General features: G+C 52.3%; 1 protein-coding gene across 5 annotated transcripts; it reads left to right on the forward strand.

The window, feature by feature from the left end:
• The first annotated feature begins 428 nt into the window (after positions 1-428).
• NAA60 (N-alpha-acetyltransferase 60, NatF catalytic subunit) lies at positions 429-25,416 on the forward strand. 5 transcript variants are annotated; one of them, XM_072835517.1, is made up of 8 exons: positions 441-617; positions 968-1,600; positions 15,705-15,820; positions 18,727-18,856; positions 20,533-20,629; positions 21,440-21,674; positions 22,890-23,239; positions 24,006-25,416. In XM_072835517.1, the coding sequence occupies exons 3-7, from the start codon at positions 15,711-15,713 to the stop codon at positions 23,044-23,046; spliced, it is 729 nt and encodes a 242-aa protein (XP_072691618.1). In that variant the 5' UTR covers positions 441-617; positions 968-1,600; positions 15,705-15,710; the 3' UTR covers positions 23,047-23,239; positions 24,006-25,416. The 5 variants fall into 5 exon arrangements, with proteins under 5 accessions (XP_072691617.1, XP_072691621.1, XP_072691618.1 ...); XM_072835519.1 differs by having other exon boundaries at positions 1,239-1,600; XM_072835516.1 differs by lacking the exon at positions 968-1,600 and having other exon boundaries at positions 429-617.
• Positions 25,417-25,644: the final 228 nt, after the last annotated feature.

A 25,644-nucleotide genomic window follows, 5' to 3' on the forward strand; every position in this document is an offset into this window, starting at 1 on the left:
GGCACGGCGACAGCCCTCAACAGCCCGTGCGCGGAGACGGCCTGGCCGGCGGCCGCGTCGCCGGGCGCCAGGGGAGGTGCTGCCCGCCAACCGGGTCCAGGCCACCACGCTTCCCCGGCTGGACGCGCCGCCGGGCTCCGGGGATGGAAAAGCCCGAGCCCAACCGAGCAGAGCGTCAGCCCGGGGCTGGACGGCGGGGAGCAATCTTCTCCTCGGGCGCCCCCGGGGCTCCTCCACAAGGCCCGACCCGGCCGGCTTCCACCGGGGCGGCGACACCCGCGTCCTCGCCCGCCCGCTCGCAGGGTCGCCCGCCTAGTCCGCGCCGCGGTCGCCGCCGCCGGCCGCCTGCCCTCGCCGGAGGCCTGCCCGTACCTAAGATGGCAGCGGCGGCGTCGGCGTCCCACGTGGGGGCCGGCGGCCAATGGGCTTCCGGCCTGCGCCGCCGGCCCGGCGCGGGAGGCGGAAGTGCCGCGGGCCGCCGCCTCCGTCTCGGCTGCGGCCCCTGCCGGTTACATAACTCGTTTAGGGCTCCGCGCGGCCCCGCGTCTCGGCTGCCTGCGACCCCAGGATGCGCTGAGCCCCACGACGGCGTCCGCTGCCGCCGGCTCCCGCCCGAGGTGAGGTTCCCCCGGCTCGGGCCTGCGGTGGGACAGGGGTCGTGAGGGAGGCGAGGAGCCGCCGGGACCCGGGCGGCGGGGGCCCGAGTCGGCCGCGGCGGGGCGCGGGATGGCCTGGGCGAGCGGCCCGCCCCTTGGAGTGCCCAGACGAGTCCGTGGGGGGCCGAGGGGGCGCGAGCTCGCTCCGGCCACGGCTGAGGAGGCCCGCGGGGTGCGCAGGGCGGCCGCGGGGCGAGGACCGACACGCTTCCGGCGGCCCCCCTCGCCCGGGCGCCCCCCGGCCAGGCCCCAAGACGAGTGGGGGTGGACATCTGGGGCCAGAGGTCGAACGGGCCCCCGTTTCCCGCCAGGTCCCCCTCCTGCCGAAGGGCCTGGCCTTCTCACAGGTCAGCAGTTCGCCTGGCCCGACCTTTGCTTTGGTACTTGTTGCGCCGATTGTACTTCTTGCCGACCCGTTTGCCCCGCTGTGGACTCGTGACAGCCTGGGGCTCCGTCTTCGTCGCCGCCGACCCTCTCCTCAGCTGTACCTTCTGGTCTTAAGACACGTCGATTCCTTACGTGTCTGGTAGTTTACAGCCGGCGGTGCAGACCCTACGGCAGCCCTGACCTCTTCTCCACCAGATCGGGCACCTGTCAGGGAAGACCGGGAGCCCGGAGCACCTGTGTGCGTCCCCGTGGGAAAATCGGGAGGGAGGCTGTGGGCCTCCTCGGGACCACCGACAGCACAGGACCCGGACTTGCTCCGCAGTGAACGTGGGCATTGTCAGCTTCGTTGATCTGTTTCACTCTGCCAAGTCCGGAGCGCTAAAATCTTGTTACGCAGTTCTTCTGAGGCGAGATTGCCGCCCCACACGATGGCTCCCTGCGGTGCCCGGGCAGTGGTTAATCCGAGTGTCAGAACTGGAGAGGACATTGCTAGTTGCAGAAGTTTCTCCAGAGCACTGAAGGCAGAAAACCTCTGGTTAATGAGTAACCCAGGAAAGGTAGGTGACTTCAGGTAATCTACAGAAATACCACAATTGTGGTGACCTCTTATGATGTAGATATAGGTGTGAAAAGTTATTTGTTTGGCCGGAGAGGGAGAAAGAAGAGGAGTCTTGAGCATCATTGAATTAAAAGGACTGGAGCAAAAACAAATTCTCTCTCACAAAAATCTTTGAATTGACTTAAGTTTGGAGAAGAAGGGATTAAACACGAGAGACTCGGGTGGCTGAAATATAAGTCCCGGCCATCTCTCCAAATGGACAGATCATCAGTCATGGCAGTGCACATAGGTCTGCAGTTAACCCTGTTTCAGGATTTTGTGTAGATCACAATCGTTGTGCACTTAGGCCCCGAGAAGGCAGTGTGCCTGAGCTCCTTCTCCCTTGGGCCACCGTTTGCTGCAATTCCATATCACTGAGCTTGCAGACAGGCTGGGATTCTATGAAGACAGTTAAAACCTGTACAAAACAAAGTCAAGGCACGGTGTGGTGTTGACAGGCCAGAATAAAAAGTATAGGCATGTTTTTTAAAAGGTCTGTGCCTCTCTGTAACTTACAGCGGCTTTGTCACCTGTTTATTTTAACCACACCCACACACAGACTTCAGATGTGACTTGAAGTTGCTTAGCAACAACATGCCTCAGCCTGAGATGGAAGAAAATTCCTGGATGTTAAAAGATATGAGAGATAAAAGATACTTACACCTGAATTGGGGTGATGCTGTCATTGCTGACTGGGTACTTGGCCCCAGAACAGTCTGAGCCTCAATGTAGTATTAGCAGCATTTTGATTTCTAGCAACCTGAGGTGCATTTAGACCAGATGGACACAGCATCCTCACACTGCAGCAGCCACAGGTAACACAGGGTAGAGAAGAATCCTGAGAGCTCTGAATTTAGGGTGGCATGTGTCTTTGCACTGCTGAAATGGCCCAGAGGTCTCAGCTGTTGGTGACAGCTCTCCTACCTGAATAGAGAGCTGGCTACCTATCAGGCAATGTCTTCTCTTAAATGGTGGCTGCTCAACATCTAAGTTTTATCTCCATTATCTTCCCTCAACATCTTTCTGGAAGAAATCCACAAAAGCCCTCATGATTTTTCCATCTCCATTCGTTGTTTGCAGAAAGCAAGCTTGGGGTTTAGACTCTGTGTCAGAGCTGGTCTTGCTCATGTCCATGTGCACTGCTTTCAAGTGATGCTGATCTGCAAAATAATGCTGGACCTCATTCATGGGTCTCTTTCTGGCTAAGTTCAAATGCTGATTTTTTTTTTTTTTCCAGCAAATATCTCTAAGTGTTTTTGATAACTTCAAGATCAGGCTTCCTTCCCTAAATATCATTCTTTTTAGCATGGCCTCTGATAGGAGCTAGCTGGTAGGCCAGCTCTGGGTTAGGTGAAGTCTTTACACCACTGACTAAAGAGAGACCCATGCATTAGAAAACCCAATGAGCAAATCGTCGGTTAGTATTCTGGTGTGAGCCTTAAGGCAGTTGCTCGGTGTTCCTGGAATGATAGGAAGGGGGTCAGAACAGGGAGCCAGCACTTTCTGCAGGAAGTAGCTTGGGGCCCAGGTCAGCAGTTGAACTTCCTGGAGCCTGAGTGCCCCACCGCAGAGAGGCCGGCATGCATGTGACAGTCAGCCAAGGTGGCCAGGTCCCGGAGCCGAGGTAGATGGTCAGGGAGAGAAGGAGTGACGGTGAGTGAGCGCTGGTCCCTTGTTCTGTCAGCATCTCAAACTGCCCATCTCTTCACCTGAGACTGACTTCCCTCACAGGGAGGGCCCATGTGGCAGGTAGCAGGGGGCGAAATGACCCGTGAATGTGACAATGTAGAGATTTTTAAATGTCTCTTCAAATTGTAAGAATGGTTACCCCTTGTGCCTCAAAATGGACTCTTAGTGCCAACTTTTAACCCCACGGCCTTGGGACAGCGTGGCATTTTGTGTCCTGGTGCAGCAAGTAAACTTTCTGAAGACAGAGTGATGGTTGTAACAAGCAGAGAGGAGGTACTTGTGGAAGGGGATGCAGAACGACAGCTGAGAAAGTCTTTGTTCCCTGTGCTTCCACAGGCATGCCAGAGAAAAGTATTGTCATCTTTTACAGACCACGTTAAAAAAGAAATCTTGGGATCCCTGGGTGGCGCAGCGGTTTGGCGCCTGCCTTTGGCCCAGGGTGCGATCCTGGAGACCCGGGATCGAATCCCACGTCGGGCTCCCGGTGCATGGAGCCTGCTTCTCCCTCTGCCTGTGTCTCTACCTCTCTCTCTCTCTCTCTCTCTCTCTCTGTGACTATCATAAATAAATAAAAATTAAAAAAAAACACTAGTCCTTTAAAAAAAAATCTTGCAGTTCTATTTCTTGCTAAATACTGTTGTTCAAAATCAAATTGCGTTCCTCTTTTCTGCTTCCTGAATTCCTGCAATAAGACCTGTTTGGGCAGTGAAGTATTGGAAATTTGAGCCCATCTTGAAAATGACTGAGAAGAATTAGAAGAAAGCAGTTTCATTATATAATAGAGTCTGTGGGTAATTGTCCCTTAGGTACTGAAAAGAATTCTTACCTGGAAAATGTTGATGGATAATATTTACACCTTTTTTTATAGTATTTATGGGAGTGCTGGTGGGTGCTTACTTCAATTTTGTTTTTTTCCAACCATCCTTCTCTCTTTAAACTCTTCAGAAGGGCTTGTTGATCAGACTGTTGCTGCTTTCTAGTCTTGGTTTCAGGTTACTTTGTTTCTCCTCTGGCCTCCCTTTTTTAACACCATTTCACTGTGCCCACAGGGCTGCCTGGGTAGCTCCATGGTTGAGCGTCTGCCTTTGGCTCAGGGCATGATCCCCGGGTCAGGGATGGAGTCCCGCATTGGGCTCCTTGTGGGGAGCCTGCTTCTCCCTGTCTGTGTCTCTGTGCCTCTCTCTCTCTCTCTGTCTCTCATGAATGGATAAATAAAATCTTAAAAAAAAAAAAAAAAAAAAAGTGTGCCTATAGGAAAGTACACTACAAATGGTCCTGGCATGAGTATACTTGTATACCCACCACCCCAAACAGCCCCTCAGCCCCTTACCAGCCAAGCCCTCTCCTATTTAAAAAAAAAGCAAAAAATCATTTTTAAAAGAGTTTGTTTATTTATTTATTTATTTATTTGAGAAAGAGCGTAAACCAAGGTGGGGGACAGAGGAAGATAGAAGAATGTGAGGCTCCATCCCAAGACCTTGGGATTGTGACCTGAGCCAAAGGCAAATGCTTAACCAACTGAGCCACCCAGGTGCCCCCAAAAAATCATTTTCTTGTAGGAAACACCAGAAACGTTAACAGTCATTTTATTGGTGATGGGGTGAATAGGGGAGTCCTAGTTTTGCTTTATATTGCATATGAATTATTTTACTCTGTGTTCAGAGTAAAATAAAAAGGTTTACAAGAGCATTTACCTCCTTCAAGAAAAGGGAAATGTTATTGTCTTATTTTAATTTCACTTTAAGTAATCTCTGTACCCAAGGTGGAGCTCAAACCCACAACCCTGAGATTGGGAGTCACAGGCTCTTTGGACTGAGCTAGCCAGGTGCCCCAGGACTGTTTTAAAACCTTTTAAAAAGTGGTCATCTAAAACTTGTAAATATTTTAAATTGGATTTTTTTAAAGATTTTTTTTTAAAATTTTTATATTCCATACCCCAAAAAAAAAAAAATTTTATATTCATGATAGGGGGGCGGGGGGAGAGGCAGAGACACAGGCAGAGGTAGAAGCAGGCTCCATGCCAGGAGCCCGACCCAGGACTCGATCCCTGGACTCCAGGACCACGCCCAGGCCCAAAGGCAAGCGCTAAACCGCTGAGCCACCCAGGGATCCCCTATATTGGATTTTATAAAACCACGAAAATTGTTTAAGAATTACATAGGAACCCTTTATGTTTACAAGTGCGGTTAGCATCCTTATCTACAAATACCTCCTTTTTGCTTCATTACAACTTTTTTTTTTTTTAATTTTTATTTATTTATGATAGTCACAGAGAGAGAGAGAGAGAGAGAGAGAGGGAGGGAGGCAGAGACACAGGCAGAGGGAGAAGCAGGCTCCATGCACCGGGAGCCCGATGTGGGACTCGATCCGGGGTCTCCAGGATCGCGCCCCGGGCCAAAGGCAGGCGCCAAACCGCTGTGCCACCCAGGGATCCCTTCATTACAACTTTGAATCTGTATTTAGAACATTTATTTCTGGTATCAGTGCACAAAATGCTACACTATTCCAGGGGTCCAAGATCTAAAAGTTGGCACTAGGAGAGACTATTTCAGGGCAAAATGGGTAATCATTCTACTTAGAATTTGCAGAGACACTATAAAACTTCCAAGTTGTTGCTAATTAAAAACAGCCCATGAGATAATTTTAATAAGAATATATTCATGATTTTCTCATATCACCTGAAAGTCTTTTTTTTCTGAAAACAAAAACAACTCAAGCTGTTGAAGAAGAAAAAAAAAAAGCTCAAATACAGAAATGAGTGATGAAGAACATAGACGATCTGCTGTAATTCCAGAGGCAAATGCTGGCAGGAGGTAAAATTACTTTTTAAAAATAATATGTTAACCTCATGATCAAGTGTTAATTTATACCAAATTTGGCCCACTTTCATAATGAACATCTCTTTGATTCTGAAGGATCTTAAACGCAAAGGTAGAGAGGCAGAGTAAAAACCCATCCAATGATAAAACCCAGCAGAGATGGAAACACGGAGGCGGGCAGCCTGGCCTGCTGGGGGGCGGGGGGCAGGCAGGCGGGGTCTCCAAAACCCGAGTCCCCTATTGCTGTGCTTTCTCCTTTCAAAGGGACTAGCTGACTGCTCCCCCCCCACACACACACACAAACACACACACACCCACGTACACTCTCGCAGTGCTGAGGGCTGCTGGCAGCCGCTGGAGTTCCCTGTGGGAGAACACGTACTCCTGGCTGAATTTGAGCCCTAGACAGGGTCCAGTCGTGGCTGTTGGTCAGGAATGCAGATTATTACATATATTTTTATTCCCAGACCCTAAAACTCCAGTTATTTACAGGTGGCTTGTTGTTACACGGGACCTGAAGTGGGAACGCTATTCTGGGGTCCTAGTGCCCTGTCGGGCAGCCCGCTGCCAGGATCTCAGAAAGCAGAGGGGCTGAAGCACTTCTTCACCAGGGGTCCTCGGCCTGTCTGGCCCACACACCTGCGGTCCCCACACCCTTGTGCTCTCGCTGTTTCCCTGCTAGTGTGTGAGCTGGCAGCAGAGGCTCGTCTGCGCCCTCATGTTCTATTCCGGGAACATGAGACACGTCTGGAACTTTCTGACAAGGGGACCATGGGGGCTGCTCATGGCTCCACATCTCTGGCCCCTGGCTCCGGTGTCCTCCTTTGTCCTAGCTCATATTCTTTTTTTTTTTTTTTAAAGATTTATTTATTTATTCGTGATAGACATAGAGAGAGAGAGACAGAGGCAGAGACACAGAAGGAGGGAGAAGCAGGTTCCATGCCAGGAGCCTGACGTGGGACTCGATCCCGAGACTCCAGGATCGCACCCTGGGCCAAAGGCAGGCGCTAAACCGCTGGGCCACCCAGGGATCCCCTCCAGGTCATATTCTTTCTCATCTTCCTCTTCATCCTTGTCTCACCCCAGACCTGGGCTTTCCTTCTCCAGTTTTGACACTGGCCTAGTAAGGCCACAAAAGGCAAAGAGCTCTTTGGCCACCTGCCTACAGTCCAGTCCTCTGTCTGGAAATTCGCTGGTGCTGAGGCCATGACACGGTCCTTAGAACAAGCAGAGGATTCTGTTCGACTGTCATGACCAGCCTTAATCCCAATGCCTTTCCGAGGAGCGTCAGGGGCTTGCAGGTGGCAGACATGCGCAGTGCTCTCAACGTATGCCCTCCGCATCTGGTCATTTGGCCTTGGACGGGAGGTAAAACAAAATGGAAAAATAATTTTTTTTAAGATTTTATTTATTCATGAGAGACACACACACACACAGAGGCAGAGACACAGGCAGAGGGAGAAGCAGGCTCCATGCAGGGAGCCCGACATGGGACTTGATCCTGGGTCACCAGGATCACGCCCTGAGCCAAAGGCAGACGCCCAACCACTGAGCCACCCAGGTGTCCCGGAAAAATAAATTTAAACAAAATAAGACCTATGTCATCTTGAGACACAGTGTGACGGTTAAGAGCAGAGCTCCAAAATCCCAGATGTCCTCCCCTGAACTGCACGGAGGCCTTTGTCTTTGCATTCTCACCCTCAAGATTCTGAAGGAGGACCCAGCCATCGAGTGCAGGCACCCCGAGTTCGCTGGCCTCTGGCAGAGAGCTTGGCCCCTGACTAGTGTTTGCCCTGTGGCCAGCAGCTCAGATCCGAACATCACCATCGTCCCAGCAGGTTGCCTTCTGCCCCTTCTTGGTGTCCATTGCCACATCTGCTTTCTGATTTCTGTCACCATCGATTTCTTTAGCCAGGAAACCCAGGCAGAAATTCTCATTGAAGCCTGAACCTTTGCAGCTTCGTGTTTTAACTTCCAAGCCCAAAAGAACTTTGGGTTCCCTGTACAACATGCCCCTGACTTTGTATCGATGCATCTGTGTCTTTGTAGGGAAGTGTATGGAAATGTCCCAAAAGGTGGCCTGCATGTCTGAGGCTTTGGTGCTACGTCCCACCAGCACCTGAAGGCTCAGAACTGCGACCTGACTTGGTGGGCCTGTGCTCTGGCTTCACCCACTGGCCCCTGTTGTCTGGTGAATCATTCATCAGGAGCCTTGTCCCATAAGCCCTAAGAGTAGCCCATAGCAATAGGAGACTGCTACATGGCAGACAGTTCTGGATGGGTAAATGGTGAGTTCCTACCAGTTCCTACCAAGGTGTCAGAGGTGGATTGCCTGGACTGCTCCCTATCTAAACCAGCCTCTTGCCACACCAGCATCTCATATGCTCCGCCACCCTCTCTGTAAACTTGACCTCTGATGACAGTGCTTCCTGGGACCACACCAGGCTTCCCCTGGAGTCCCCCTTTCCCTGCCTTCCTGAACTTTCTCCGCCTGCTGGAGCTGGGCTGGGACAGCCTGGGCACTATAAATGCTGCATTTTTCCCTTAGTTAAAAGTTTCTTTTTTCTATTTTTAAGTCAAGGCTTTTGAAAACATGGAAGTACTTTTTAATAGGAGTGTGAGAGTCCACGAATAGCTGTGCATCTTGGAGCCCAGTTTTTTTTCTTGAAAGTCAAACAGAGCAAATCCTGTCCTTTTAGTCAAGAGCCTTGTCCCAAGGATACTAGGGAAAAATTTATTTATAAGTCCGAGGACATGAAATGCTCATTTATTATGGATCTCTCCCTTTGCTATCAGACTTCAACATAGAGGGTTTTTTTTTTTCATAGAGAGTTTTTTAAAAATCTTTAAAATCAACTTTATAGAAGTTTAGTATACATAGGGCAAGATGCACCAAGTGAGTTTTAACACATGCGTATATGTGTGTGTCTGTGTAACCACCACCACCATCTGCGTACAGAACTTCCAGTCCCCTCAGAAAGCGTCCCACCCCCATCCTCTTGCTCCCCTGTCACAGGCAGCCTTACAGGTCAAGGCCTCACTTCCTGGCACTTACTTTGCTGCAGCAGCTCTTGTTCCTCGGATGCCTCGGGTCTGTCTGACCACCCAGACCCTGACTGCTGGCTGATGTTGCCGGGTGCCTGTACTCATTCCGTCCCCTGTGCTGGAGGGTCTAGTGGGAGCATGCTGTTGGTGTCCTGTCATGCTCTTCCTTTCCATGGGAGCTCAAGAACACAGTAGAGCACAACCAGTGAGACACCTGGAGTTCTGCCAAGAACAGCGAGGGCAGGCAGTCATGGCACCCCACTTCTCCGACTGGCTCGAGCCGGGCTCTCACCAGATGAACAGTCTACAGAGCTGTTCCTGGAAAGAGGAGGACCTGGAGATTCCTGGCACAGACCAAACATTGGAGCCAAAAGTTGATTTCAGATTCATCTGGTGATTTGTGGTTTGTGTTGCTTTCTCAGCTGGAGCTGGGGGGAATCTGAGCGTGATCTTTTCTTTCTCAAAAGCATTTAAGTTGCTACCCTGTGAAAACTCCTAGCACGGACATTCTTGTCTGACACTCGATAACTTCCTCTGATCACTTCTTACACAGTGACAGATTTTTTTCTTTGAGTATGAAATAATTAAAATTGGCCCAGATCTGGAGTAAGCTACCAGGTGGACCTTGGTGAGCGGGCGATTCTTCCTCGGCTCTGAATCCATGTCTCCTGCCAGGCTCCCTAGCCTTTTTGGGGCTGGCACAGATGTGTGTGCATGCATGCACGTGCGTGTGCACATAACCCCACACCTCAGGTGGCAGGTCCAGGCCAGCCCCTCATGGGCACCCGCACGAGTCCCTGCAGTTTGACTTGCAGGCTAGAAAGCTTCTGATTCTTTCTGGAATCTACTGTGACTGTCTTCAGAAAGAATTTTTGCATCCGTTTGTTCACCAAAGAAACATTCACTCTCAGGATTACTTTTGTTTTTAACAGCTTTGTTGAGATACAGCCCACATGCTATACAATTGACCCACACAGGGTGTACCATTCAGCATTTTTAGTGTATTCACAGAGTTGTGCATCCATCACATTTGGTTTCAGGATATTTTTACTGCTCCCAAAAGAAACCCCACAGCCATCGTCATCCCCACCCCCATCCCAATCCTGCTGGCCTCTAGCAACCATTCACCTACTGTCTGGATTTGCTTGTTCTAGATATTTCACATGACTAGAATCATAAATGTGGCCTTTAGTGTCTGGCTTCTTTCACTCAACACGTTTTCAGCATTCATCCACGTTGTAGCAGGTGTCGGGTTAAGTGTCCACTGCATTTTGTCGATGCAGTCATCCACTGACAGTCCATAGTGGACTCCCACTCCCACTCCCTCCTTGCTTGATTTAGAGGAGAGATTGTGGCCTTGCAGGGGTGTTGAGAAAGATTTTTATAGACCATCCTGTTTGGCTACATGGATTGGCAGATGGCGATGTGTTGGAGCTTGTCCACCAGGATTTTCCCTGAAGATTGTTGGAATAGGGAGAAGAGGACCCCCTTGTCCCTGGAGCCTTCTCTGGAAAGACTGCACTGAGGGACAGGCCTTGGCCTTGGCCTCGGCCTCAGCCTTGGATGATGTGGGGTTGTTGACTTTGACCCAGAGGCTCCAGGTTTAGGCAGGGACTCCTGTACTTACTTTTCTTGGCCCTGAGGGGAAGGGGAAGGGGAAGGGCATTACCCTAAACTGGCCCTGTGGTTGGGTTGCCTGTGTGGCTCAGTGGTTAAGTGTCTGTCTTTGGCTCAGGGTGTGATCTCAGGGTCCGAGATTGAGTCCCACGTGAGGCTCCTTGCAGGAGGTCTGGTTCTCCCTCTGCCTATGTCTCTGACTCTCTCTCTGTGTCTGATGAATAAATACATTAAAAATCTTAATAAGAAATAAACTGGCCCTGTTTGATACTGAGCATCTTGGACAGCTTCAGGCTACTTCCTAAAACTGTGCCCTGTGTGCTGTCGATCCTAAAAACATCAGTGGAGTTTGAGATTTGGTTGACTTGGGTGCTGACCAGTGTTCCCTGAGCCTGTTAACCCTCTGAACTAGGCCTGTAACCCAGCTGGGATCCAGAGTGCATGTCAGTGAACGAGCCATGGTTTGCTGAGAACTCCCTCTTCTAGTGATGAGGTGCACAGAGACTGTGGTGGTTGCTGCAGCATGTGGTGCTGCTTTTCCGAGTTTGGGGTACAGGGTGCCAGAGGCATTTAAATGGGTCACCTGGCAAACCTCCCATCTATATCCAAAAGTCAGCGTCTGTGGAAAAGTTTCGTTGGTTGCTTGCTTTATTAATTGGGACATTTTCAAACATCCACTTGACATACCTGCCATTCATCCAGGTCAACAGTTATTAACATTTAGCCACCTTTGCTCCAACTAAATTAAATTACAGGACATCCTGTCATTTTGTCTCTGTGTATCCATTGTACATCTCTTTAAAGAGCATGAGCATTTTCTACACAACCACAATGCTGTTCTCTTACCTTACAAGATTAATGAAACCTTTGATTGTTGCATTTAGTAATTTTTTGTACATGTGTTCAGCCAGAGAACTGTTTTTTAACATGTCAGAGGTACTGTGTATGGATCCAGAATTCAGCTAAAAGGGTTGGGGGGCAAAGCCTCTTTCCAGTGGAGGTGAGTCTGAACTGAACTCCCAACACTGAACCAGCAGCTAACAACCACCCAAGTTAGGAATCGGAGCAAAACTACTTAGGACATCAGTGTTAAAATTCAAGACTGTGTGGTCACCAGCTGGCAGGCACCAGCAGCCCACGTTGACGGGCATTTCTTCTTTGGTTCCCAGCCCTTTGCCATCAGCAGCTCATTGCAGCCTCAGTGCAGTCCTGAGGGACCTAACCCTGGATATTCTAGAGGGGACTCCGAGAGACTGGCTGGCTAAGGGCAAGACAGAGACAAGGCCAGGCTCAGTGTTTGATTCCACCCCTTTTGTGGAAGAAGGGAGGGTTACCCTCGCTTTGGGGGTTGTGCAGAAACCTCCTCGAGAGCAGCACTTTGTACCCGAATGTGAAGTGCCAGAGTCCATCCTGCTCTTGGTGGGCAGACCCCTCTAACCCATGCACTCATGTTCTATGGGACAAAACAGCCCTTGGCTTGGGATGACTGGGGAACCACATCCTATCCAGTGACCGCTAGGATGTATCTTGGACAGGGGTGATTCATAAAACTCAGGAATTGCCATTTTTGGTTGTCCAGTCCCATTTCCCAAGAGGTGGCTGGCCACTGGAGAGGCGTGAGATCCTTGAGGTCACACCAGAATGTTTTGGGCCACAGGCCATGTCCTGGATACCAACAGGGATGTGTGCTGGAGTGAGCAGCTGTAGATGCGGGTGCTGAGCCCTGGAACTGCCCCACTGTTCAGGAACCAAGTTAGTGAAGCTGTTGTTTACCTAGAGATCAGGCTGGTTTGGGTCTTGATTTTGAAGGTGCATCTCAAGAAAGAAGAAACACCAAGTGACACGGGAAGGTCAGATGTGCCTAGTCTGAGGATAGTCTTTGTTGTTTGGTTGGTGTTCCGGTTTTGTTTTGTGTTTAGAACTAAGAACTCAAATACAGCCCAGCAGCTGGGGCTTGCCATATCCCAGCAGCCTCTCACTTTAACTTTTGTGAGGGCTTGTGTCCCCCCCCCCTTTTTTTTTAAGATTTTATTTATTTATTCATGAGAGATAGAGAGAGAGAGAGAGGCAGAGACATAGGCAAGAGGGAGAAGCAGGCTCCATGCAGGGAGCCCGACGTGGGACTCGATCCCAGATCTCCAGGATCACACCCTGGGCTGAAGGCGGTGCTAAACCGCTGGGCCACCAGGGCTGCCCGTGTCCCTTGTTTTGTCAACACTGCAGACTGTCTCTGTCCTGCCCAGAAAGAGGCTTTTGTCTGGGTCAGCTTAGCTTTCAGGGGTTCCATCAAGATCTTGAATCCAAGACCAGCTCTGTCCTCTTCTAAGTGACAGGTCTTCTAGCAGGGCTCCTGCCAGGGATGCCACTTCTTCCTTAGGTGGAGGCGGTACCTCCGCTGCTGCCTGACCCCGGGCCTGTTGGGCTTCACCAGGCTTTGAGCAGGAACAGACCCATGTCTCTATGAACATCCCATTCTGTCCCACTCAGAGCCCTGGATGAGGGCACCTTGTGTTGCCAGGAGGGCCACGGGAGGGGTCCCCCCCTTGCAGACCCCACATAGGCAGTGTGCAGGCACTGGCTGAAAACACGGAGGGAGGAGGAGAAAGCAGGTCCCCTCTCATTTCAGCTGTTGAGCCAGTATTTGACCTGGCTTGCAAGCTCAGGTCACAAATTCAAGCTGCACGTTTTGTGTGGAGGTTGTTGAAAGACAAGAATGTGGGATCCTTTGTTATGTATTCATAAATTATTAAATATAAGTAAATAGGTAAATAAGTAAAATAAGTAAATATATATAATTTTATTTATTTATTTTAAATAAAAGAGTTGTTGGCAACTCCTGACTCCTACTTTGACCTCTGGCATGTCTCCCAGTCTCTCTTCCTGCCCAAGAGTCTGTAGCATGGTACCCACCTCTGGGATTTTGGCATGCGCTGCAAAGACAGAACCCAGTGTGGCCACAGAGCCACAGAGCTCCTGTAGTACTTCCCCTTTCTCCTGCCCTCAGCCAGCCCTCAGGTGACCCTTGGCCTGACTGCTCAGCAGCACATGGTCCTAGGGGGACGCCAGCCCCCGACTGGCCCTCAGAGGAGCCCTTCCTGCTGAGTAGAGCATGCTGGGGTTGTGTCCAGGGCTTAGAGGGTGAGCAGCTGCACCACCATCTCAGTGGTCAAGCCTCGGGGTCACTTTCAGCCCCTGGCAGCTGGCGCATTAGGACAGGTCCTCCCTGGAGACCGGGAATACCTGAAATCTCATGGGAACCAGGCACCAAGGACGTCAGGGCAGCCAGAGCAGGTGACCTTGAAGGATTGTCGCAGGCACTTGCTTGGGCTGGCTGAGTGCTGAGGGCTGAGGTCCAGGTCCCCGGGACCTTTGGGCATCCCTGGCACTGTCTTGGTGCACACTCACAGAACCAGTTTCTAGAGCAAGCTCAGGTGGTTGGTGATGACTGTCCTCTCAGGGTCCTGCCACTACCACCATTTGTTATGAAAATGTTTGGGCGTGTAGAGAAATTGAACGTGTGGGCAGTAAGTTCCTGTATTGTCTTATCTAACACCTGGATCCAGTGGTTCATAGTGTTGTGTCGTGTTTGCTTCCTCAGTAGTTAGAATCTCTTGAAACACTAAAAGTTAGTTTCCGATCTCACGGTGCCTCACTCCCAAGACTTCCTGCGTGATCACACCCTTCCTTTTCCAAGACTGTCAGTAACAGCTTCAGAGCATCAGCTGCTGTCCCGCCTGTGTTTACATTTCCCCAGAGGGTTATTTTCACTTGTTCTTTTTCCCAGTAGGGATTTACACATTATATTTGGTGGTAGGTCTCCTCGCCTCTTTTGGTTTACTTTTTTTTTTTTTAATAACCTTCATCTTGTGAAGATACCAGGCCAGTTGTCTGGAATACCCCTCATTCTGTGTTTCTTAGACATCTTGGCACCCTCGACCTACAATTAGGCCTGGGGGCTCAATTGGGTCCAGGCCCAGCATTTTAGGTGGAACCCTGAGGTGGTTAGTGTATTTCATATCGAGGTTAGAGGCTGGGGGTCTGTCCTTGGGGGACCAGGGGCTGCTGGACCTGGGTTGGCAGGGTTGCCTTTCTCTGCACACTCAGTCAATCCTGGGGGTCCAGGTGTTGTGTCGCAGCCTGGACTGAATATACTCTCCTGACTTAGAAGAGTTGTTAGCAGGGCGCACACCTGCCTTGCAAGCTCAGGTCACAAATTCAAGCTGCATGTTTTGTGTGGAGGTTGTTGAAAGACAAGAATGTGGGATCCTTTGTTATGTATTCATAGATTATTAAATATAAGTAAATAGGTAAATAAGTAAAATAAGTAAATATATATAATTTTATTTATTTATTTTAAATAAAAGAGTTGTTGGCAACTCCTGACTCCTACTTTGACCTCTGGCATGTCTCCCAGTCTCTCTTCCTGCCCAAGAGTCTGTCTGCCTGGTCAGTGAGGAGAAGCAGCCCATCCAGCAGGTGCCACTTCCACCAAAGTGCAGGCCATCCATGGCCTCCAGCAGGCCGGCCGCCCCAGATGGGACCCAGGTGGGAAGAAGTCAGGGTGTAGGGCTGGAGGCTCTCTGTGGCAGCAGAAACAGCAACAGAATGTTGACGTGAGACCAGCCAGGGAGGAGCCGGGATGGGCTGGGGCAGCCAGTTTCCTCCTCTACAGTGGGGGCGACTGTGCCACCTGTGCTTGGGGCTGAGAGACAGCACACTCTGTGCAGCTGCTGAAGACACGTCCATCCACGGGGGACAATACTAGCTTCCCTGTCTTGCTTGCTTCACAGGTTAGCATGAGGAGGAGGAGGAAGTAGCATGCGGTGACAGTGCCTGGTTGGTGGGCTGTGAGGGGGCGTGGCCGCCCTCCTGACGCCACTTCCCTCCCTGCAGGTGTGAATGACAGAGGTGGTGCCGTCCAGCGCCCTCAGTGAGGTCAGCCTGCGCCTCCTCTGCCACGATGACATAGACACCGTGAAGCATCTCTGCGGCGACTGGTTCCCCATCGAGTAAGTTGAATGGCGCCCACTGTCCCCAGCTGCAGCTGGGAGGGGTGGGGGAGGGGAACCAGAGCTGGGAGACTTGCTGTGATGGCCAGCATGACCTGGAGTTGCCGTGGTGGCCCAGGATCACCTTGCCTGTCTTGGACCCCAGGCCTGGCTCCCTGACTGCCCTCAGCCTCTTTCCACCTCACTGTGACCCTCCTGCAGAGAGTCCCCAGAAGGCCTTTCCTGAGATTCTTTAGTTAAAAAGATGTCAGGGATCCCTGGGTGGCGCAGCGGTTTGGCGCCTGCCTTTGGCCCAGGGCGCGATCCTGGAGACCCGGGATCGAATCCCACGTCGGGCTCCCGGTGCATGGAGCCTGCTTCTCCCTCTGCCTGTGTCTCTGCTTCTCTCTCTCTCTCTGTGACTATCATAAATAAATAAAAATTAAAAAAAAAAAAGATGTCAGTGCAGTGCTATTGACAATTCAGAAAAATGAGAATCAGTTTAAATACCATAATGGTGAGGACTGGATTACACATGTTGGGGTTTGTGCCTACAAGTGCTTGTTACTCAGCCAGGGGAAGTCTGCTGAAGAGGTATATTTGTTGATAAGAATTTTTTTAATGAGATAATAAATGAAAAAGGAAACTAGAAAACAGTGTGTATCCCAATCCTGCATTTATTTAAAAACATGTACAAGATAAAAAAAGCTTATGAGGCTATAAACCGTGTAGCAGGGTATTTTCAGTAGTTTGTGGTGAGCAGAGTATCGGCAGCTGCGGTTCTGTCTGTTGCTAATGTGCACGCACAGCGCTCACAGTGGGAAAACTAGGTGCAGGCTTTTTTTTTCTTTTTAAACATTTATTTATTTATTCATGAGAGACACAGAGAGAAAGGCAGAGATACAGGCAGAGGGAGAAGCAGGCTCCCTGCAGGGAGCCTGATGTGGGACTCGATCCTGGGTTTCCAGGATCAGGCCCTGGGCCAAAGGCAGGCAGTAAACCACTGAGCCACCCAGGGATCCCAGGTACAGGCTTTTTTTTTTTTTTTTTTTTTTATGATGATAGGCACACAGTGAGAGAGAGAGAGAGGCAGAGACATAGGCAGAGGGAGAAGCAGGCTCCATGCACCGGGAGCCTGACGTGGGATTCGATCCCGGATCTCCAGGATCACGCCCTGGGCCAAAGGCAGGCGCTAAACCGCTGCGCCACCCAGGGATCCCCCAGGTGCAGGCTTTTTATTTCACAAACTGGCAGCTAGAAGATCAAGCCCTAGGAGTGTAAGGTGCAGCATGCCGACGTGGTGAATGCTGCTGTATATACGTATGTGTAGAAGCTGCGCAGATGGTAAGGCTTGAGCTCTCATCACAAGAATTTATTATTTTCAAAAAAAAACAAAACAAAACCACACCCTGTTAAAAGTGAACTAGACTCTGCCAAGGATCGTGTTTCCGCACGTCCTCGCCGCAGACTGGTGGATTAGCCTGCTGCAGGTGGAGGCGACCAGCGAACCTCCTGTCTCTGCTGGGATGTGAGTCGCCTCAGCCCCTGGGACATGGGCCAGCAGCGGCTTGACGGGCCACGGAGGGTGCTCTGCTTCTGCCAGCAGTGCCGCCGCTGCCGCCTCGCAGCCCAGAACTTGCTTGGATTCAAGCCCACTGAACGTGCTGGGCTGTAGCCTCCGCCTCCAGGGGCGCCCGACCTGCCTGCCTCTTCTCACAGCCTGCACCCAGGCTTCAGGTTCCAAGGATGGTGGGGTGAACTGTAGCACCATGGGCTGCGTGCTGGCCACTCCGAGTCCTGGCTGCTGTGCTGGCCGGACACTCTGGGGGCAGAAGGATGAGTGTGAGGAGGATCAGGGAGGGAGTACAAGTGATGCTCAGGCCCCATAGAACCTTCCAGTGGGTGGTCAGTGGCCTCTGTGGAGCAGAGCCGAGTAGAGGACCTGTCTGCTCTGTCACCTTGAGGGTATGGCATCCTTCCCCAGCTCTTGGTCTCAAGAAAGGGCATCTCAGGCCAACCTATTACATCTACGCCAAGTTAAAAATCAAACCCACACACCCCTAGGCCCTGAGGGCCCCTGCCTTCCTGACCGTGTCTCCTCGCTGTGGCTGAGTCTGCCTTTTCGTTACTGTCCAGGGGCTTTGCACTAAATGTTCCCTTCCCTGCTCCCTTGGGTAGGGGTCTGGGTGAGTAGCCCCTAACAACCCTGGCCACAACCTGCCCGGAGGGCTTGTCCCCATCCCTGCCCAGGGAGGCTCCGGGAACTCAGATGCCGCTCAGCTGCGACTTGGCCTTCCCCACACCCCCAGTCTTCAAAAAGACTCAACAGAATTTGTGGGAATCTCCTAGGTGTCTGTGGGCCAGCAAGGGCCATCAGTCCTAACCCATCCAGCAGCCCCTGCACATTCTGGTCTCATGGAGAGATTGTCATCAGAGGGTTTTTTTTTTCCCTCTCATCTCTAATGATAGTAGAATCATTCCCTCTCATCTCTAATGATAGTAGAATCATTCCCTCTCATCTCTAATGATAGTAGAATCATTTTTCCCATCAGAAATTCCCAGTCCCGCCTTGGCGCAGTTAAGTGTCTGACTCTTGGTTTTGGCTCAGGTTGTCATCTCAGTCATGAAATCGAGCCCTGTGTTGGGCTCTGGGCTCAGCCTGGCGTCCACTTGAGTTTCTCCCATTCCCTCTGCCCCCCACCCCATAAGCCTTTAAAAAATTTTTTTTAAAGAAATTCCCAGTTGCGTCTAGACAGATTACTGCTTTAAGAAGACCCTTTGGTATAGGCTGAACGGAGGACACGCTCCTTATCAGCCGTGGAGCAGTGGGCAGAGCAGCCCAGGGTCCCCTGTGGCTCCACTGTGTGAAGCCCCGCATTAGTTGAGCTTGAACTTTGCAAACAACTTGCGTTTGTTCTCCTCCTCAGGTACCCAGACTCATGGTATCGTGATATCACCTCCAACAAGAAGTTCTTTTCCCTCGCCGCGACCTACAGGGGCGCCATCGTGGGAATGATAGTAGCTGAAATAAAAAGTAGGACCAAGATACATAAGGAAGTGAGTATGTGTGGCGAGGAGTTGGTGGTCTTGTCACTGCGCGGGCTTGTGACCGAATCACTGCCTGCTCTGTGGCCCTTTCTCCTCGGAGCCCACACCGAGTAGGAGACTCCCGCCTATTTGGTTCTTCCTGTGCGTATGTGATACACACGTTCGGCGAGAGACCTAGCCGCAGGCCTCATAACCACTGCCGTTTCACAGTAGGGAAGGGTGAAAAAAATCCCAGAAAACAAAATAGAGAGGAGTGTAAATGATACTCTGAGAACCCCCAAAGTTGTCAGGGGCTCTGGGAAGATCGGTGGTTTGTAGAAACAGCTAATTGTGCTGTGATTGGCTGAAGGACATGCTAGTTCTGGTTAGAGGCTTGTGAGGATAGAGGAATATGTCATTTCTTCTTCGGCTTCACCGAGCTCTCCAAGGTCTCTGTAAGGACTCCTGAGGTCTGTGGGGCCCCCATCAGCAAGCTCTGCCCTGAGTGTAGAGCTCGAGACCACAGCCACAAACATGTTGCACGTGATCGTCCTGGGCCAAGATGCTGCCTAATTATTTTGGTCTTCGAGACTGAGCAGCGTCGACCATGTGGGTGTTTACTCCAAGGACAGGGAAAAATGCACGACAGCTGGTTCTGTCTGTTGAGCTTCAGATTATTATTTTTTTTTTTTTTTTATTTATGATAGTCACACAGGGAGAGAGAGAGAGAGGCAGAGACATAGGCAGAGGGAGAAGCAGGCTCCATGCACCGGGAGCCTGATGTGGGATTCGATCCCAGGTCTCCAGGATCACGCCCTAGGCCAAAGGCAGGCGCCAAACCGCTGCGCCACCCAGGGTTCCCTTAAAGATTTTATTTATTTATTCATGAGTATACACAGAGAGGAGAGAGAGGCAGAGACACAGACAGAGGGAGAAGCAGGCTTCACGCAGGGAGCCTGACGTGGGACTCGATCCAGGGTCTCCAGGATCACACCCCGGGCTGCAGGCGGCACTAAACCACTGAGCCACCGGGGCTGCCCTTATTTCTTTAAAGTACAAGGACGTCTGCCTTTGAAAGACCCGACCTGCTCACGTATACCCCATTTTGCTCGTGACTGGATTCGGGCAAAGGTAGTTCTTTTAAGTCCCAGCTTCCTCCTGAGCTTTATTCTTCTCCTTCATCTCGCACGGTGGTCAGATTCGCCGTCAGGCCAGAATTCCGTCTCCGGAACCAGGATGCAGTGATGGGGTGGTGTGCTGGGGTGCTGCTCTGCCCACTGTGGGCAGCACAGGGCATAGAGGGGCCGCTCGAGCCCCCACTCCCTTTACTCAGAGACCATGTAGGGGGGCAGCGTAGGGTCCTGGAGGCAAACTTTTTCAAACTTTGTCTTGTCCTGAGTGCCCAGGACGTGCCCATGTGGCACAGTCACCTCCCCATTACCGCTGTACTCTTGCCCCTTGTCAGGTCCACAACACATCCTCAGGAGGAGGGACGGTCTGTGTGTGTCCTTAGTTTAACCATGTGCTGCAAGGACCTGCACCCTCTCGTTTCTGCGTGTGCGTGTGTGTGTGTGTGGTGGGGGGATGACTCTTAAACTCTGCCCCTCCAGTCCCCGCACCCCGCCCCCAGAGGTCAAGGCTGGGGAATCAGCATGTGAGATGTGCCTCAGCCATTAACCGGTCTTTATATCTGACTTTTCCCTCAGGACGGGGATATTCTAGCCTCCACCTTCTCTGTTGACACACAGGTTGCATACATTCTAAGTCTGGGAGTAGTGAAGGAGTTCAGGAAGCACGGCATAGGTAAGGGGCGCGAGCTCGCAGTGTGTGGCACGTATGCTCCAGCCACCATGTCCGGTCCTTTCCCATGTGCTGGTGACTTGCCCATAATGTCCTTTATCCCCCTGCCCTGGCGGACATTCCTCGCCCGCCCCTGCCCGCAGGTCCGCCTGCCCTATCTCCGCTCCGCTGGCCTTCAGCCTGTGCTCTTTGCACCTGTCGCCAGGTCTCTGGGCAATGGCCTCGTTCTCAGATCTGATTCGATCAGATGCGTAATGCGCCCAAATGTCCTCGTCAGGGAACGGGCACCTCTTACCACACCGGCCACCACACACGTGGCTTATGTCTGGTCAAAAGGTGTTCTTGATTAAAAATAGAAAACATAATTAAAAAACAGTCCCAGCTGCCATTTATTGGATGCCCTCATGCACAGGGAATGTGCCCCAGGCCTGTCTCCAAACTCCCCCCTCTGCCACACAGCCAGTGGGCAGCAGCCTTCCTGTGTGACCCAGGCCTGTCTGCCCTACCTTCTCCTGGGCTCCTATTTGCACTTTCTGTTGTCTGAAAGGTTAGTGAGTCTCCACCACAGGCCTAGCCCCTGTGAGGGAGCTACCTGGCCCCCATCTATGGTTCCAGACACCCGGTGGTCTGTAGCTGATGACCTCCATCTGGCTGCGGGATTTTAGGGGCTTTGACAGGGTGGTTATAGGAGTTCCATCTTTGATACAATGGCAGGGAGATCTGTGAGATGTTGGCAAGGTTATCTCCTTGTCTGCTTCACATTCCTTGCCTGCCTGCCTGCCCTGCTGTGTGACTGTCACCCCTTCTCTGCAGGTTCCCTTTTACTTGAGAGTTTAAAGGATCACATATCAACCACCGCCCAGGACCACTGCAAAGCCATCTACCTGCATGTCCTCACCACCAACAACACAGCAATAAACTTCTACGAAAACAGAGACTTTAAGCAACATCATTATCTCCCCTATTACTACTCCATCCGAGGGGTCCTCAAAGATGGCTTCACCTATGTCCTCTACATCAACGGCGGCCACCCTCCCTGGACAATCCTATATCCTTTACTTTTCAAGGGTGAGGGATGTGGCTTCCCAGCCACAAGGGTGGCTCGTGGGGACAGGGCCCATGTGCCAGAGTCACGTTGCCTTCATGTGATTCACAAGGCCAAGCTCACGGGGCCGTTTTTCCTGAGCAGATGGTGTTGTGGGTAGATCTGGTTGTACTCAGTGTTCCTCAGACTTCACCTGGCACAAGATAGAGGTTTTTTTTTTTTGTTTTTTTTTTTTAATTTTTTTTTTTTAATTTTTATTTATTTATGATAGGCACACAGTGAGAGAGAGAGAGGCAGAGATACAGGCAGAGGGAGAAGCAGGCTCCATGCACCGGGAGCCTGACGTGGGATTTGATCCTGGGTCTCCAGGATCGCGCCCTGGGCCAAAGGCGGGCGCTAAACCGCTGCGCCACCCAGGGATCCCCAAGATAGAGGTTTTAACCCTCTTGGCCAATGATCCACCCATCCAACAAATACTGATGGAGAGCCTCCCATTTCCGGTGCCCAGAACAGATAACTGTGAACTGGTCAGACGGGAGGCCCCTGCCATCCAAGGGCCTCATGCTGGCTGCGCAGAAGACACACAAGCAGGGCGAAAACAGTTGCTGGCTATTGGCAGCGCCTGGGTCCAGACCTCCCTTTCCTAAGGCGTGTGACCCAGAGCTGCGTCCCTCCCCTGCTCCCTCATCTTTAACCCTCTCTGGTCCAAGAGCGGAAGGAGGGAGGCCAGGAGACAGGAGACATCCTGATAGAGGCTGTGGCCCCAGATACCCTGAGGGCAACCGAGCAAGGAGTGAACTAAGTGAGGATAGAATTTACCCAGGTATCCAAGGTTGGCCCCGTGGATCCTCCTCCTTTTCACAGGGATGAGGCTCTGCTGTCTAATGACTGAGGATGGGAGTGGACTGAGAACGCTTATTCTTCCACCAGGCCTGGCGCCTGCCACCCAGTCCCTGTCCAGCAGCTTTGGTCTGGGTGTCCATGTGTCTGCGGCCTCTCCCAGCAGGTCCTGTTGTATTCAGATGCCACTCTTTGTTATTTTGCACAGTGGAGGCCTCTCTGGCTGACAAGGCTTTCCAGCACCCCACAAAGGCTTAGCAGGCTCTGGGTCTCCGTCTGCATGCAGTCCTGCAGATCACCACGTGGGCCCCTGCTGACGGCCACCCAGAGTGTGGGGGGCAGGTGAGGCAGTTGGAATCTTCCTTAACAGAGCCCCACGGACTACATTCAGCACCTGGGCTCCGCACTAGCAAACCTGAGCCCTTGTTCCATCCCGCATAGGATCTACCGCCAGGCCCACAGCCTGCTCTGCAGCTTCCTGCCGTGGTCCAGCATCTCCACCAAGGGTGGCATCGAGTACAGCCGGACCATGTGATGCCCGCTGGGCAGCCTCCATCAGGCCCCACCCTTCGGCACCCTGCAGAACCCACCTACCTGGCCATCTGGCTTCTGTCCTCTGCAAAGGAGCTGGTGGCCCCTTGCCGGGCCCATTGGCCTGCCCCAGCTGCAGGCCCGGTGCTACGCGGGCTCAGAGCAGAGCGTCGCGGGGCACACCTGGTCTCTGCCAGGTACACTGGAGCAGGTGGTGGGGAAGAGGGGAGCAGAGCCCAGTGGGATGATGGTACCAGGAAATTAAGCCCATGACACACACAGCAATAAAAACAGAAGGGCGGCCTGCATGGGGGCTTGCTGCACAGGGATGTCGGGAAGTAGTACCAGGAGCTGAGTAGCCTGACTGACGTCCAGAAACTGCCGGAAGGAAAGCAGAGTCTTTGAGCCCTTGGCCAGCACTTCTGTCTTTTCACTTCCTGAACTACATTTTTAAAAAGAATGCATCCACAAGGTTCAAAAAATGAGAAAGAACCAGAAGATGAAGCCACTCCTACCGCCACACCCAACCACTCAGCCCCCCTCCTGAGGGGTGTCTGATGCTTCTGTGTCATGGCCATGTTCCCAGGTCCCCCCTTACAGCAGCGGCTTACAGCGGGTGCCCGGTAGACCAGAGCTCTGCTTAGATGCAGCCACTTCTGAGGGCCATAAATGCCAGCAGGGAGCTGGCCTCAGACCTTAGGGCCAGAAGGGGTCATGGGGACTGCAAGGCTGTCCCCTTGTGCACGGACACAGCCCAGAGCAGTTTGGTGGTTGGGGCTGACTCACGCAGCGTGCTCCACGACCCCCTGGGCTGGAAGCCCCATCTGCACCTTGATTTGTGTGGGAACTGAGAGGGACTCAGGCCACAGAGAGCTTGTGCTTCGGGGCAGTCAGGGCCCCTTATGGGCTAGCACAGGACATCTCCCGGGGCCTTCACCCCTGCTCCCCTCTTCTTTCCCACAGGCTCTTCCAGCCCTCCTTCCTTTACTGGTAACCTCGGGAAACCACCGCCTCTGCCTGCGCCCTGGTTCCGCCTCCACGAGCGTGCACCAGCCCCACTGGCTGGCTGGGGTGTGGCGGCCTTCACTGTGGTCTGTTTCTTTCTCCATCCCCTTCCCCTCCACTGCCATTCCTTCCAGCTCCTTCCTTCAAAGCCAGAGTGAACTTCTGCTGGAAGGAAGGAACCCAACTGTTATGGACAGACCTGACCCTAAAGACAGAGGAGCCTTGGAACAACGAGGGAGTGAAATCAAGGGAATGCCAGATCTTTATCCAAAACCAGCCTACAGAAGCCTCGGATGTGGAGAACAGCCCCTGTCTCTCCATGAGGGGCTGGCTCCTGGCGGGCAGAACCAGAAGGCTTTTCACCCAAGCACAGGGCTCTGATGCGGGAGGTCAGATCATGGAACAGTTCTCCACCCTGCGGTGGCCTCCTGCCCAGGGCTTCACATGGTCCCGGCGAGCACGGAACTGTCCATCACATGGTGGATGTTGGCTGGGCTGGGCTGCCCCCGGGAGCTGGGCTGAGGATAGGTGCCAGTGAGGTTCCTCCGGGGCCCCTCCCCACCCCCCCAAATCCATGAGCTGAAGCTCTAAGATGCAGACAGGAGAAAGCTGAGACTGGTGTCGATAGTGGGGCCTGCCTTCGGGGCTGGGGGCTGTTACGTGCCTTGTGGCCCCTCAGTCCCTGGGGGCCGAGACAAAAGAGGCTGTCAGTGCCAGGAAGTGTGCGTGTGAACATCACTTGCTTCTGGCATCACCCTCACCTCCATCCCCCAAAGCTGCTTGCTGCCCGCCCTGCCCTCCAGAGTAGAGGGGGTGGCAGAGTCACGCCCAGTGTTGCTGCAGTGTCCTGGAGCCATGGCCACCGGGCGCCAGCCTGAGAGCAGGAGGAGAAGGGAGAGCAACAGGCAGGGGGCCTGGGTGCTGTCATGCTCCCCTCCCTCAGAACTGCACAGCCTGGGGCCGCCTCCACCCTCAAAGTGGGAGAACGGTGTTCTCGAGATGAGGACGAGGGCGAGCCCTGGGCAAGAGAAGCACTCTTTCTCCTTCGACCTCCTGACTGGCGGTGCCTCTTGGGGAGAGGTCCATGTTGCGGTGACTTGTCCCCACCTCTGCGCTGACCTTGGCGTCATGCTGAGGCTCAGCTTGGTGTTCTAATCTGAATCAGTGGTGATTGTGTGATTTTTATTTCTGCCCCGAGGGGTAAGGAAGAGTCTTCTGGAAGGTTTTGCCTTGGACATTATTCATAATCGAGCTCAGAGGCCTCGCCCTGCCCCTCCATCCCTGCCCCCAATCACTGCAGTGTCCAGCCCATTGTTGAATAGATTGTAGTGTTTTGTCTCATTAGAAATAAACAGCCTTTAATTGGTCACATCTTGTCTTTCCAGTGCTTGCTCACTGCCCTCTGGGCCCCACCCCTGTAGACGCAGCCCCCATGGCTGAGGGCGGCAGCTCAGGAACTGCTTATCCACTGCCAAGTTCCAAGGATGGCTTCCAGCTGAAAGGGCTGATTGTTTTGTCTTGTTTTGCCAAAGAATGCAGCCGTGGGGAAGAGATTCTAGAGCCGACCAGCACAACCAGGTTCTGAGATCAGCAGGTC

Source organism: Canis lupus, chromosome 8 (genome assembly GCF_048164855.1).
Source record: "Canis lupus baileyi chromosome 8, mCanLup2.hap1, whole genome shotgun sequence".
NCBI lineage: Eukaryota > Metazoa > Chordata > Mammalia > Carnivora > Canidae > Canis > Canis lupus.